This window comes from Nothoprocta perdicaria, unplaced genomic scaffold (genome assembly GCF_003342845.1).
Source record: "Nothoprocta perdicaria isolate Ctin4 unplaced genomic scaffold, notPer1 scaffold_127, whole genome shotgun sequence".
Taxonomy (NCBI): domain Eukaryota; kingdom Metazoa; phylum Chordata; class Aves; order Tinamiformes; family Tinamidae; genus Nothoprocta; species Nothoprocta perdicaria.
In genome coordinates this window covers 690,648-706,050 of record NW_020454394.1, presented here as the reverse complement: position 1 = coordinate 706,050, position 15,403 = coordinate 690,648, and the positions used below count along the sequence as shown (strand labels likewise).

The 15,403-nt window shown below is 38.4% G+C and overlaps 1 protein-coding gene across 3 annotated transcripts in view; it reads left to right on the top strand.

Annotated features, from left to right (window-relative positions):
- The window catches only part of USP6NL (USP6 N-terminal like), a 97,728-nt gene extending 82,808 nt beyond the window's left edge, over positions 1-14,920 (top strand). For 2 of the 3 annotated variants that reach the window (XM_026033273.1, XM_026033271.1), the window contains exons 13-14: positions 1,521-1,673; positions 11,432-14,920. In XM_026033273.1, the coding sequence (XP_025889058.1) occupies positions 1,521-1,673; positions 11,432-12,882 (1,604 nt within the window). In that variant the 3' untranslated portion in view covers positions 12,883-14,920. The remainder of the gene's footprint in view (positions 1-1,520; positions 1,674-11,431) is intronic. The other variant, XM_026033272.1, reaches the window with a different exon arrangement.
- Positions 14,921-15,403: the final 483 nt, after the last annotated feature.

Genomic DNA, 15,403 nt, shown 5'->3' with positions numbered 1-15,403 from the left:
ACCTCTATATAGTGAAAAACCAGGATTTAGAATTTTGAAGAGAAGGAATGCTCGGTGCCCTGAAGCAGTTTAGTACCATAAGTTCCAAAGAATGCCCAAAGTTTTTGAAAATTGGTGTTAGCTTCTAAACTACTTGAGCATTTCTCAGTAAAATACATTGTGGCTTGAATTTGACAAAATTTTCCTGTATGCATGGAGCTTTTTGCACAACTGATGTCTTAATTTGTTTACTAGTTTACCCTTCCTGAACTGTGGTGATAATATATCACTGTCTTGCTGGGGTATGTTCATTAGTTTGCAGATGATTTTGAAAAATGAAAAATGTGTGTTACAAACATTAAAACAAATATGGTCTGTTCATTTTGCATTTGATCATTGTGCATAAGAACGCTGAACATTTTGAGGCAAGACTTAGTATTTTGGTTCGTCTTCTTTGTTTACAGATAGATGTCTGCTCAAACTTTTTTTTCATCACTCTGGTTTTTATGAGCAAAAAGAAAAAGGAGAAAAGGTCCTAGTGCAGCTTTGCTTGCATTATAGTACATAGCAACTTTCTGCATAACCAAAACACCAAGATTAGACTATTGTGGCAGAGATTGGTGTAGGAAAAGACAGAAGAAAAATGAAATTCCTTTTTTTGATCTGATAAGTCTCTGCTTGCATTGGCCTCTGGCTTTAAAAGCTTTGATAGTATAGCTATTCAAGCCAAATGTCACTGTGCAATACATGCCAAGAGCCTTTTTATTACAGTGGTAAAACGGTTTTGGTGGTTTAAGTAGAAAATGTGTACGTTCTGGAACTTCTGATAGCATACATGTGCTTAAAGAAACTGCATAGGTACACTGTTACAGCCTTGCAAGCAAAATGCATTTGTATGGAAATCGTGGACTTATTGCTGTGTAAAAAAGGAACCGAAAAATAAATCTCTGATAGCTGCTAAAACTACTTTTAAAATGTGACCTGAATTAACTGAAGCACCAAAAAGTACCTGAATTTTCAGAGAGCCTAAAGCAGTGGCTCTGAGRTGTGAGCTGACATACATTTTGCTGGAAGTTATTTCAGTTATGAATGTATATATTTTAAATGTCAGTTTTTAGACTATTTTGCTGCTTTTAAACAGAGGCAGGATGAACTTTTTGAAGATCTTCAACAGTATTTTGTAAGTTGCAGATGCAGGCTGGAAAATCAAGAACTGAAAAAATGTTGCACATAGCATTGGAAGGTTGAAGAAGGGTGACTTTGATTTTGTTTTGCAAAGATGCTCCATATTGGAAAACATTGTCCTAAGCAAGATAAAGTGRAAAGCATTTTAATGTGAATTTACAAGTGAATTTTTAATTTATCTTATAGATTCTGTTTGATGTAGAATTCTATTTCCTGCTTAATTTATAGGTGTTTTTCATTTCACCTTGGAAGTTATTGGAGAATTTATACAAACATCTAATATCTTAAGTATATCTTTTAAATTTAATGTTCATCCTCAAGATATTTTTAATCTRTAATATTTTCTTCTTACCTAGAGCATTTGATGAAACTACAAATGGAAGAGCTTGTAGAATTTCTGCAGGAGACTCTAGCCAAGGATTTCTTCTATGAAGATGACTTTGTAATAGAACAGCTCCAAAATTCTATGTCAGAATTGAAACGAGCAAAGTTGGATTTACCAGCAGCTGGTAAGAGACTTGTACAAATGCAGCTTTAGATGCCCAGAGCTATTCACACATGGTCCATTTTTAAAGTGTTAATTCATGCTGCTGAAACTTATGCCTTTTTTTTTTTTTTTTTCATCAGTGCATAATTACATTTCTTTCCCAAAAATATATTTTACAGCGGAAAAACAGCACTTTTCATTTCATGAGTTTGCTCTGTTTTAGTATTGCTTTTGCCGGTTGTTAGCTAATGAAAAGTACTTAGTGCAGGATAGTTTAAAGCATCCCATATTCAGAGAATTTTATTAACTTGGATGAGCAAGACAGAAGATTTTAAAAAATCAGTGTTTCCAGTTATTGGAGGCAACATGTTTTCTGAGACTAAATTGTTCTGCAGTGTGATGAGCTTTGGAACAAACCAGGTCAAACACTTTCTCCCCTAAGCCAGATCTTGCTTTTGAGTTCTTTGCAGGTGATGGGTCTTCTGGGTGTTTAACTGGATTGCTTTTTCATTTGTTCTCAGCCTTTACGTGTGCTTTTCAGTTACAGAGCAGGGACAGTTATTTCTCTGAATGCTACTTTTGAAATGCTTAATGGTTTCTTCTTCCTGTATTGAGATCCCATTATCTTTTCTGTCATTACAGGAAAAAAGTTAAAGGTATTTGCCATGGTTAGTCACAATTCTTGATTATGCCTCTTAATTTATAAAACAGTATGTAAGAAAGAAGGTGTGGTTTATAAAGTTACAATATATRGCAAGAATTACCTTATCATAAAGTTAAGTTTATCTTCAAAAAATTAAGAAATTGGAATACAGTTTGGCTGTCCAGCCTTGTTGTTATAAAACGTTCATGAAGTTGTTGTTTCATTACAGAGCTTATTTTTTCCCATTCTGTACCCCTTATTGCATGCTGTGTTGAGCTGTTTCAGGACCATCATGACTCATAGATAYGCATTTCTTCAGATTCTTCAGTAGATTTGTCTTTCTGGCCTAGTCAGACGCTCTTTGTACACTTGCTTCCCATCATTTTGACTTCTTGTCCCATATTTCCAGCTTCTTTTTTTCCYTTTGTTAAGTTTTTCCCTTCTTACGACTTTGTGTAACATTCCTCCCCTCACACTTTCTCCTGCCCCTTGTAAATCCCAGCAAATTCATTCTTCTTGTCTCATCTACTCAGTCTTCTCTTCCCTTAATCCATGGACTCGTGTCCAGTAACTTCACAGCTCCTGCCCATACCTCTGCTCACACTTTTTCTCCCGGTTTTTAATCACTGCCTTTTCATCCTACCTTTTCTCCATCCTTTATTTTTCCCCAAAAAAGGGTTTTAGTCTTCTTTAATTCGTCAGTGCAAGTTGCTCTCTCCATCACTCTCCTCATGGTCTTTGTCAGACATCTTCACCTGCCTGATGCTTGATCATSGTGACTGCATGTGACCAAATACGTCAGTGACCAGCTTTGTCTTTTAGTGTCAATTCCACAAAGATGAAAGGGGACTAGATCATCGGAGAGTTTTCTGTAAAATTTTAAATACACCGTTCTTTATGATTTTGTGTCAATCACTCCTTCCCCTGCCAAAATAAACAAAAAAATTAGCTTGTTTGTAGAGAAGTTACTCGTTCTCACTTGAAGGTGTGATAAGTRCTCAACAAAGAGGTTTTATAAATTGCTATCTGCTTGAGTTAGTGAATTGTTTCTCAGTCTGAGAAATCATGTATGGATTACTTTTGTTGAGAGTTTGTGGGGAAAACAGAATTGCCTGGAAATCTGCTTGAAAGAAAAAAAAGATGAAGTTAGAAAGTCTGTTCCTGACTTACTTTGCTTCACGGTTTCTCTTTAGGGTGAATGTGAAGCATGTTCAACTGAAATTTTATTTGAAAATGTTCTGAAATGTTGTAGGTGACAAAAACCATCCACTTTGATGTGCAGAATGAAGTGTGAGATGCGAAGAGTCATCTTGTAGAGGCCCAAAGCAAAATGCAACAAATACAGCTCCTTAATGAGACATTCCAGCAATGGGATGCAAGATGTTTGGTTTCATATCTTGTGTGCTTAAGAAGTGTGACTCTTGATGCCAGTACTGGATATATCAGCAATTATTTTGAACCATGTTGGTCTTTATTTTGGATCATAAAAAAGCAACATGAGTGCCAATAAATGACTTTTTTTTTTAACATAATGTTTAATGTTAAAATAAAAACAAGGAGAGCAAAGTCAGAGAAGTATATTTCAGCGCTGGATGAGGGAGTGAGCTTTTTTATTTCTTTTTCATTTGAAAGTAGCCTGGGAAAGTCTCTCTGYGTGGCATATTTTTGCTGAGGGTAAATGGGAACATTACTTAACCTTTTGCAAAATAAATAGAAAATGTCTTTATCCTCATCCTTGAAAACCTAGCTGATTTGTCTGCTGTTATCTGTAGTTGACTGAGACTGCATCATTTGTGCTTCTTATGAATTTCACAAGCCTTTGATTTTATTTTTTTCCTTTCCTCACTCTCATGTTCATTTTGKTTTTACTAATCACTGTCTTCAGGCAATAATATTTTTCTACAAGTCTCCAGACATTCATYCTTATTCACGTGTCTGACTACTGTCTATGTTCCCTTCAGTCTGTCCTTACAATATTTCTTTCAGTTCTGTATAGAAGTTATGAAATCATCACATGCCATGCAGAAATRCACACAAAAATGCCAGACTCTGGCTCTAGGTATTTGTTATAGCCTGGGAAACTAATATGTATTTTGAATTTTCTCAGCTGAAATCAGAACTCTGCTTCGTGCCTTGTTTTTTCTTTTTTTTTTCCCTTTTTTATTCTTTCCTTTTTTTTTTTTTTTTTTTTTTAGCAACAGTTACACCTTTAATTATTGAGAACTAAAATAAAAATGAGTGTTTAACGGGAAAAAAAAAATCTCCACCAGACAGTTGCATCAGGATCTGTCATCCCAGAATAGCAGCGAGCTAATTAAGCTCTGTGGAATTTTCCATCTGGCATCCTTTGGTAGGCTGTATAGATTTCCTGCCCTACTAGAGTAAACTGTGGTAGGATATTAAGAGATATTAACTTCTGCATTACTGTATAGTGGATGTCTGGCTGTGTCTGAGGTGGCCTTCTCTGCTAGCTGCTCCTGTAGTTTCTCCCACTGAATTAGAGAGTTCCTTCCTCCATGCAGAACAGATGTCAGCTGCTTTCTGTAAGTTGAAACCCAGGCAGTTCCATCTCCATGTGAGGAAGAACTTCTTCACTGTGAGGGTGCCAGAGCCCTGGCATAGGCTGCCCAGGGAGGTTGTGGAGTCTCCTTCTCTGGAGACCTTCCAGACCCGCTGGGATGCTGCCCTGTGCCCTGSGTATCCCTGCTGGAGCAGGGGTTTGGACTAGATGATCTCTAKAGGTCCCTTCCAACCTCAACCATTCTGTGCTTCTGTGATTCTTTTTCATCAGTAAAACCCTTGAAATGCTCAACATTGACATTCCAGGGGTKCAGCCAAACAGATCATTCTAATTCAGGGACCTCAGTTGAATACCACTTTGACAGTGGTGGAGATCTTCTGTGTAAAGCAGATTAAAATGGATTTGCATCCATTTTTTTTTCTGATAAATTCTGGTTTGTGTGCTGTATAGGACAGCCTGCGCTTTGTGGGGAAGACGATGAGAATGTCATCTGAGCTACAGGCTCTTCAAAACCCAAAGTAGGGTCTATCTTGCAGAGGCTGTGTGACAGTAGATATGGATAAGCACATTTCTTGTCAAGCTACTTGCTTATCAAGGCCTCAAAAGATGAGCTGCAATAGTGGTACAGAATAATCTATCTGCTTTCACTACTGCTTCCTCTGATGTGTTCTCAGATTCAGAAGAAAAGAATTGTCTAACGTTTTCTGTCTTACTCAGAACATTATCAAGGTCTCCACGCCACAGCAGGTTCTTGAGTAGCACCCTATAAGTCCACACAACCCTGTTTACATCTTCTTAAGGAGCTAGATCTGAAGGAGGACGGACAAATCTATACCTTGATCTTTAGACAAAGCCTAGAGCAGAGTGGAAGGAGCTTTCTTGGGAGCTGCCATTGGTTTCCAAATTCCTTGATATGACTTCTTTCTTTTCTTCTATCCTGTCTTTTATTTAAAGCAACAGGAAAAAAATATGCACAAAATATGCATGAAATTTCCTGCTTTACACTTATCTCTGTAGGGCTACTATTAATAAATACTGTTTAATGGACAAAATATAAATAGGCTGTTTTTATATAGTATATATTATATATACTATATATATAGTATATAGTACAATTTGGAGGCTGCTGTTGTCCTCTTGATCATCTTGGTTGTCTCTGTATGGGGTAGCACCATTTGACACRGTTGGCTCTGTCTCCTGTATATTCAGGGACAACTAGAAAAGAAACTCAAATTTTACAGTTGCCACAGATTTATAAATGTTTATCTGATGTTTGCCTTTAAATTTATACTTAAATGACAGTTATTTTCAATATCTTTTAGTCATATAGTTGTCTGTTCTAAATAATCAGTGGCAGCCCAAAATTATATACTAAACTAATAATCTATTAAATAATGTCTTATCTCTGGTGTTAATCTTATGATAGTCTAAATGATGGTGGTATGTAATTCAACTTTACTGTTTCTAATGCTGTATCTCTTTTGATTTTGTTTTATTTCAGAGGGATTTTGGATTTTTCGCTTATGTATCAGGAATAAACAAGTAGATATTTCATACAGTGCACTTCACATTTTAATCAACTAATTTTTCTGCCTTGTTTCTGGTGTGATATGAGTGATTTACAGTATTATGAAGGAAATTAATATATGGAATGGTGTGAATTTGAGAGGTTTTAGACATGGGCTTTGCATCACTTAAAAAGTTTTACTGCTTAAAACTTGCATGTTTTTGTTAAATATGAAGCAGGTAGCAATGGTGGCTRTTGTTCATAGTCCTTGGGCAGACCTTTTCAAGAAGGCAGCATTTCCAGAGGAAAAAATGAAGTCAGTGATATAAAATTAAGTGACTGAACTTACTATAAAATATAAGATACCTTGTAGATGCATCTAGTCACATGTGGCTTTGAACTGCCCACCAAGTTTGTTAATCTTTTCCTTGCTTATCTTCATGCAGAGGTTTATAAAGTAAGTTTTTTTGTTAGCCTGAGTGCTACAAAACTGGCAAAGCTGCAGACAGGCAAACTGTGTATTCGGTTCCTCTGCCATCAAGTTGTCAGGCAAGATTTCATTTCAGTATCTCCTTTGCTGATGATGGCACAGAGAGGAGGAGGAAGAACAGAGCTTGACTTCRAGACAGCAGCCTGAGCTTGCAGTGCAATCACTTAAATTTCTTTCTTTAAAATTCTCTTGGACTTGTAAACTGCACAAGAAAGAAGCGAAGTCACTGATGGAAAATAAACACAAAATTTCAAGATGTCATTTTAAGAGTTGTTTTTATGACCATTACCATCCTTGAAAACTRTGTTAGAACAGTCAAAGTGCATGTATTCTGGCACTGAAAATTAAGGACTAGACTGCTATTCACCAGAGAGAGCACTTAAAGCACTTTACTCCAATTATATGTCTGCTATTCCATGCACGAGGCTGTTAGTGCCTCCTAAAGCAATTATCTGTACAGTCTTGTAGTTGAGATCAACTTCCACTGGGTGGTGACCAAGACTTGTCAGAGCAGCGCTAAGTTGGTAGGACAAAACTTTCTTTAATATGACTTCACTTTTTAAAACCTTTTTGGGGTAAAGACAAGTCTGCTCATATTTGCTTTGCTCCTTTTCGTGTCAAGCATTGGGTTTCCCTGCAGCAAACAAACACTTGACTGTTGCCATTTTGTTTAAATTCTTTCCCTCTACTGCTACTCTCAATCTTTGCCCTCTCCACCCATTTTTCCTTTTTATTTGTTTGCTTATTTTTTGCTATCACTATGAGCAGGGCAACTGAATCACTCGCTACTTTTCTCTTCAGGGACAATTAGWAAATCCCATAGGATCCCCTCTGTAAATTCTGATGTAAGTTAGCACATTTGTCTTTGGGAAATCCCAATAAGCAAACTCTCCAGAAACCTGTTTTGTTGAAGGACGCGAGGAGAGGAGAATGAGAAATATCCAGTTCTGCATTTTGTGCAAATCCTGGCAGCCCAGGACAAGCCTGATTGCCTGGTGAGCTCCCAAAGACATAAGTCTTTGCACATGTGATAATGATAGAGGTTGCTGCTGAATTGGATGTTTTTCTCCTAAGTTCTGATTTTAAAATGTCTATTTGCCTAGAAAAGCTCTTGTCCCAGAAATACTTTTTTTGTGAAATTCAAACGTTTCTCCTTCCTCATTTCTTCGGTCAGACAGGCATGGCCAGAAAAAGCAGCAGCTCAGACGAAGGTTCAACAGCACAAGCAGATTCAGTTTAAGGGCTTTGAAAAATATCCAAACAAAACTTCTGCACACTGAGATCTGAGGGATTGGACCAATGGCTTTAGCTGCAGTGGCGAAGCTGAGGGCTGCAGCTGCATGGAAGGTTTTAGGCAGATTTGGAAAGGAAAATGGGTAGATAAGGATATGCAGCTCCTAAGATATGCACTCCTAAGTGCTTTTGCATGCTTCTCTGGCAGGCTGTTACCAGTGGAGATGTTTATGTGACTGGATTTCTTTTGTTTGCTTTTGCATTGTGGTTTCTCTTCCTCAGCTTTTTGCTTTTATTACCTTTTTTCCCCTGCCATTCTTGCCAGCATGCACCATTGTTGTCTTCTTGCTGTTCTAGGTGAAGAGTGGCTTGCTTAAGACATTCGTAGGCAAACTTTGCATGTTGTTTTGTGTGTTTGAGGAGTGCCTGCTTGTATGAACATGCATGGTGTGGTAGATGTAGTTACCTCTTCCTGATGAATTTTTTCRTTTTCTTTTAAAAAAACAAGACTTCAGGAGTTTTTGCTTGATTTTAAGAACAAAGTACTTTAGTAGTTCCCTGACAGTGACAGATAAGTGTACATGCACGTATATATATTTTACATGTATTTTTAAATATTAGAATTAAATACAGTTTAAATCAGGCTACCCTTAGAGGATGATGGGTTCTCTGTGGGTCTTCGTGTGGCAGCATCACGAGTGCTGGTGGAGCTGCTTTCCCCTGGGTGTTTGTTGTGGCAGGAGGCACCTAGTGCAGGCTTTTGTATCTCTGATTCCTAAACTGAGCATCTCCAGCCTTTCCTAAAGTCTGAGACACAAATGCTGTTGACTAAGCAGTCTCTGTTCAGTGTGAGGTAAATTAATACAAATTCTGTCCAGACCTTATGGCTGAGATATAAAACTGTATTTTTTTTCCCCTGTTACTCCCACTGACCCTTCCCTTGCACACACACACACATCGGTCTGTATTTTTGCTTCCTCTGCAAGCCCTGAGCTCCAGGATTAGCAGCCTATAAAAAGCTAAAAGCCTCGTGTCATGCTGTTAACATGCCACCGTTTTCTTCTGAGGCAACTACTGTTATCTTCGAGCGCTTTGACCATCACTCAGTACATGAATTAATTTCCAGGTTTTAACAGTTTCACAACAGACATGGTAGGGCTGCTTTGATATTAATTGCACAGCTATAATTCCTGTGATTGCCTGCATCAGCCAAACAGTGCAGACCATATGCACCCAGTTGTCATGTGATCTTTTACCTGAATGTGAAGCAAAGATGACAAATTAGTCTTCAGAGCAGTGTAGACAGAATTCAGTAAAAATGTCTACAGTTTTCTCACTTAGATTTTCTTAAACCTTAATAGTAATAAGAACTTTTAAGGTTGTGAAATTAAAACAAAGCATTTTTTGGTACAAGCAGGTGTATTTCAAAGAATCCCATATTGCTCTGTATGCATTTCTAAAAGARTAGAAGCTGGAAGAAAACATGTGGTGCTTTTAGTCCCTTTGTACAAACGAAGAAAGAGTTGCAGTTACTGGATGAACTTCTTTTCAGGCTTTTTATGTAGCTTGATTTCTTACATCACTGAAGCTCAGCCATCCATTATGCAAAAAAAAAAAAAAAATATTCTAAAATATTCTAAAGAATTTATTGCATACAAAACTGTAAGTTCCCTCCATGTAATCAAGTAGTTTACAGAGATTGAGGGCTGTTTTCCTACTGTATCCCRTAATTCCTCTGTGTGAAAAGATGATTTAACATTTGGGGGACAAGTCATTGCGGGGGACACTCAGCATGTGCAGCCTCTTAGGAYAACAGACGGACACTGACCAGTTTCTCTGGAAGAGAGGAGGTTTGTGCAGCTAAATCATGGTATCATCATGACTGAAGAGAGGAAAACTTGGAGAAAATAAGTGGAGGGCCTTTCTACAGCAAGCCCAAGTAGGTGCTGGGGTGGTTGTGTGCACGTGGAAGCTTCTGCCAGTGTGCATTTCTAAAGGAGAGGGCTCTGACCTCCATTTCTAAAGGAGAGGCCTCATGTGAAAATTTTGGAATTCAAGAAAAGGCTAATTTATGGGTTTTGGCCAAGCCAGTCTTTTGTTAAGTATTTTTTATTTAGTGATTTTTGTCAGCCCACATGGTCTCATTGCGGTTTTTTTTTTCTCCTGTTATGCTCAAATTGGCACAAACTAGCTAAAACGGCACGTTTTCTTTTAGTGTATATTGCAACTGATTTTGCTGGTAATTTGTTGGTGCTGTTGTAATAAAGATGTTGGCACACATCTTTCTTGTGTCTCTCTCTACCATGAACTAGGCATCACAGATTGATCTCATGCTGTAGATTGTAAAAATTAACATGACTCTCAATATTTCTAACCACAGCACTCACATTGAAGATGGACACACTTAGATGTGGTTAATCATGTGAACCTTACAGCCATATGAAACCTACTTGCAAATAACTTATAAGAAGGAGACACACATTTTTAACTTCTAAGATTTTTAAACTTTTCCTTATTACTTGTGTAGTTCTAACCTGGACTGTTTTGAGTCCTTACACAGTGCTGGTGGTCACCACCGGCTGTTGTGAAATGTTGAGCTCCAAACTAGGAGATTTCTCCTTCTCTGTCATTGTGCTGTAAATGATATCCTTGGTAATAGTATTTGGCAAAACTTGCCTGTGGAGATTTTCACTACAATTTTCATGTAGATGACATCAATCTTAGTTATTTAGATCRTTTTATACATGATTTAAAAAAAATGAATTGAAAAAATAGATAAATCTATGTAGAGATTCTTAGATATACTGTGACTTTTTAATAATCTCTGAATTGGGATTTTGAGACAGGGGTTGAAGCAAAACAAGGGTGTTACTGTGCAGATGTTGAGGGAAGCTTCAGGCAAACACAAGAAGTGAGAAGAAGTTTAAGGTCAGTTAGGAAGGAAATACTTGTGAGCTGACATTGCAGTTATCAAAGATAAATATTAAAAGATAACTGAATGGAAAATGATAAATAAGGAGGTCTCAGAAAGTAGTTTTTATGTCATGTGATGATGAGGCAGTGAGGTGTACATGCAATGTGGTTAATGTAGCTGAAGAATAATGTGCAAAAATGATTATTTTTGCAGCAGTGTCATGAATGAACAAAAGTTTGTCAAGATTGCATGAGCTGCAGAAAGGAAAATCAGCAAGTCTGAGAAATGAGAGCCTGAACAAAATCTGTGTTATGTGGATGTACAAAAAAGCTTGAAGGTGTTTAGCAGAATGGTGCCATAGGGAGAGACCTGCTTAACCGAGTTGGTCATTATTATTTTCTTAGCTCTAACRGTCACACAAGCAAACTTCTGTATAAAGGTAAATTTACATTATTGCTGTTCTTTACCGTAGGTAAAGAAGATGAGTTTCCAAAGAAGCCATTGGGGCAAATTCCACCAGGACCTCAGCCTGCTGTGCTTAATTTCACTCCAGTGCTCAACGGACAGAACAACACTGGTACACAAACAGCAAGAGGGACAGAGAAGAGAGCACCTCCTGCAGAAGGTTTGGAAAGTTCACCAAATAACCGAAAAAGAGTTAATTCACTGGAAAAAAAGCCTTCTTTAAAACAGCAGAAGCCCCGACCAATAGACACACATAGTGATCAGACTAAGAATGAGGTAGACATCAGAAGGAAACCTCAGCAAACAGGGCAGGATAGCTCAAGACAGTATAATAATGCAGCTGCTAACCAAAATTCTAATGCTACTTCAAATACAAGAAGGGAATTTGTGCCGAAGTGGAATAAACCATCTGATATCAAAGTGATTGAAAAAACTATGATGCTTACTGCAGAGGTGAAAGGAAGGCCGATAAACCATTCTATTTTAGCCTCACCACCAAGTCCTGGAGAAACACAGCCTTTGAATGTCAAGCAGAAGATGAGGGTTTTGGATGTTGATGAAGGTAAGCGAGGGTCGAATGCGTCGCAGTATGACAACGTTCCAGAAGCTGATCATGAGAGTGAGAATCTTGTTGAAGAGATGCTTGAGAGAGCTCACCCACAAAGTCCTAGGCACGTAACATACTCCAACAGTCCAAGAAAGCAAACTGAAAAAATACCAGCTCCGCTAAAAATATCCAATAATTACACTTTCACAGGTGTAATTACAACTTCACAGCCAAGATCTCCAAAATACTCATCACAATCTGATGGACCATCTCATGGACTCARTGTAAAGCAGTCACTGCCATCTTACAATAACCCACCTACTTACCATGGAAATTCTCCAAAGCATGTTTCCARCATAGGCAATGCAAGCTCTGTTCCCTTGCATTACCATGGGAATCGAACCAGCCCTCCTGGTAGGCCATATGGTTCTTTTATTTCCATGGATTATTCTCCAGATAAATCGCAAATGAATTCTTACCCTGCCAGTCGCCAAAATCCTCTTTCACCAAGCCCTGGTCAGATAGAAGTAGCCCCTRTTGATGCTTATCCCAGCAATTCCAGGTCCCCCACAGGAGTCAAATTCATAATCCCACCAATGGATTACCTACCAGAGGACAGGCAGTGGTCAGATGTTGCATATATGTATAGACATGAGCCATATCGGCAACMCTGGAGCCAAGATGCTAACAAGGGTCACTTGGATAATTTCCAGAAATACCAGCATTTTCAGTCAACACCTTTCCAAGATAACAGTCTTCCTGCCATTTCTGTTGATAATCCAATAAGATACAGGACTTCACCAACCTTTGAAGAACATGGTTCACCACCATACCCGAGTCCATCAGCTCAAACCCAACCCTACCGAAATAGAAACGATGGATTGTCTGTGCATGAGTCCGTGCTCCTCTGAGAACCTCTCTCTACTTACTAAACTATCAAAAACCAAAACCAGCTAAACCTTGCTGTGTTACTAGCAGTCCACCTCAGCTCCTCGGTGAAATGTGGACAGTTCCTGCAACGCTGAAAAATAACAACACTAGTTGAACGATGTTTCAGACTTTCCATGAAGGCTCCTAGAGTTCTTAGACTTGCATTGCAGCTGTTGAAAGTGATCTGATGCACATAAACATAGCAATAGCAATAAGATCATAACACACAACATGGCTAATACTGTCACTGTACCTTACCTTTGAATAACTTGTGTTATGATCTTTCTGCCTAAAACCTGTAACKCATTTACAAGTTTTATTTTGACTGACATTGTAATGCACTGTGTAAGTGTGCGTGTGAGCGCGTGCGAGTGTGAGTGTGTGCTTATATACACAAGCACGTATGGAAAAGAGCTAAAGAATTTAAAGTTAAATGCATTTAATTTTGGGCAAAGCTTGTGAAGTACTCTTATTTCATATTAATTTTTCTTCATAATTTATTCAATAAGTCATTCACTATGAATGGGAATCTCTTTTTTGTTCATACAGCTGCCTCAGTATCCCAGTATCTGTTCTGCAAGGAGAGATGCTTTGGGGTTATTAATTTAATCTTATGTGAGAGTTAATTTCTTGTCTTTTGACTACTGTTCTGTCGTCTTCCTCAGCAGGCTGGCAAAACCAGAAAGCCAAAAATGTCTCTAATCTGGCTAAGAAACGGTGCTTAAAATCAGGGCAGGCTGAGCGTAGCACGTCTGCAGGCTCTGAGGTGCATTGCAGGTGGGGAGGTTTTGCCTTTGCACCCAAATCTACCTTCAGGATGCCGTCCTATATGCAAAAATAGTTGAGCACGGAGTCGGTCATGCCAGATACAGAAATGGTGCTGCACCCTTCGTGTTTTGCCGGGCTCTGCTGTCAAACTAAGATTAGTTGCAGGGTATCGGGGAATTACCGGCTCCTTGACACTGAAGCATGTGCAGGAGCTCGAGATTTGGGGGAGCCTCGGTGCCCGCCGAGCTGTGGGGTGCGGGGTCCTTTCTCCGAAGCTTTGTCCCGTCAAGTCCGTGTTATGTCTTGTCCTTCTGTTCCCAAAGAGCCGGTGGGGCCGTGCGTGTGGCTGTTAGGCTGCTGAGAGACTGTGTGTTGCTSTACACTAAAATGATCCTGGCTGTTAATAGGAAGCGCAGTAGACTGCTGAGAATAGAAGTATTTTGAGCCTAACGAGCGTTTGCAGCCCTTTGTGCTTCATCATGTTTTCCTTTCCTTTCATCGACTGTGAAATGGGGGGTGAAAAAATCTGCAGGCTAACTGGCACGTAGGGGATGTGGGTCCTGTAAGTGCCGAGYGCGGCCGAGTCCGGTGAAGCCGACGGGAGTTGAGGCCGACAGGATCCTGCCAGAAGAGGTCCTTGGAGYGCTTAACAGGGAGGGTTTCCGATGCTCAAGTACCAAATGTTGGCACCAGCATCAGCTTGGATGGTTTGGGAAGCTGTCCTGTTTGTCTCTTGTTTTGTAAGATTTGTTAACCGAAGATGTAGAAATGGATAATTATATTTTTCTTTTCCTTTAAAGAATGAGCTTTAGTGCCTATTATTGCTGCAGGTTGGCTTGGTAAGTTTTAAGGTACAGAAGTAAAACAATTTTTACAAGCAGAAGTAACATTTACTTAGAGTGTTTCAAACTCTTTTTGTGTATATAATGYGTCTGATGTAATTTTTAATGACCTGGGCAATTTTGTATTTTAAAAATTGCAATCTGCAGCAAAGTAACAGTAGCAAGGCACTACACTGAACCTCTGAGCTAAAATTGTGAAGATAAATATGACTTGGGCTTACCTTAGTTCTGATTGCTTACAGCAGCTTAGAAATGTATGTATATAATATTGTGGCTAAGTGTAATAATCCCATGTTTAACAATCATTCTGTAATTCATAACAAAGCTGTACAATTTATTTGTGCAAGACTCCAAAATATGTATCRGCATTAGTAAATACTGTAGATTTTTATATATAAAATATATACACACTATTTTCTTATGTCATCTGCAACAGTTTTATAACTGTGTATTTTGATGTGACTGTATTTTTAACATGTTAAAATAATAATTAAGCTTATGTTGTTCTGTCTTTATTTTTTAATCATGTTTGATTAGCTCAGAGCYGCGCTCCTGCTCTTAGCACAACTGATTGCTCCTCAGAAATGAATGGTGTATCTGTATTTGGGGTATGTCCTTTTTAATTTGTTTGTACGTGTTTATTTTTAGCCGAAGCCATACGACTACGATCTTTATAGTGCTTTTGCATTATTACCAAAGCAGCGAGCCTATTGATTTTTGTTTTTCACRTGGCTAAACTCCAGCTATGACTTGTGAGTCTTAGGAGTGTAAGCTGGGGGCATAACTTTCTGATTTTCATCCTAATAGTATCATCCAATGCTAGTACTCAAGAGAAGAAAGTTCATTGAAATAAAGAAAACAAAAAACTAACAAAAAAAACCCACCAAACAAA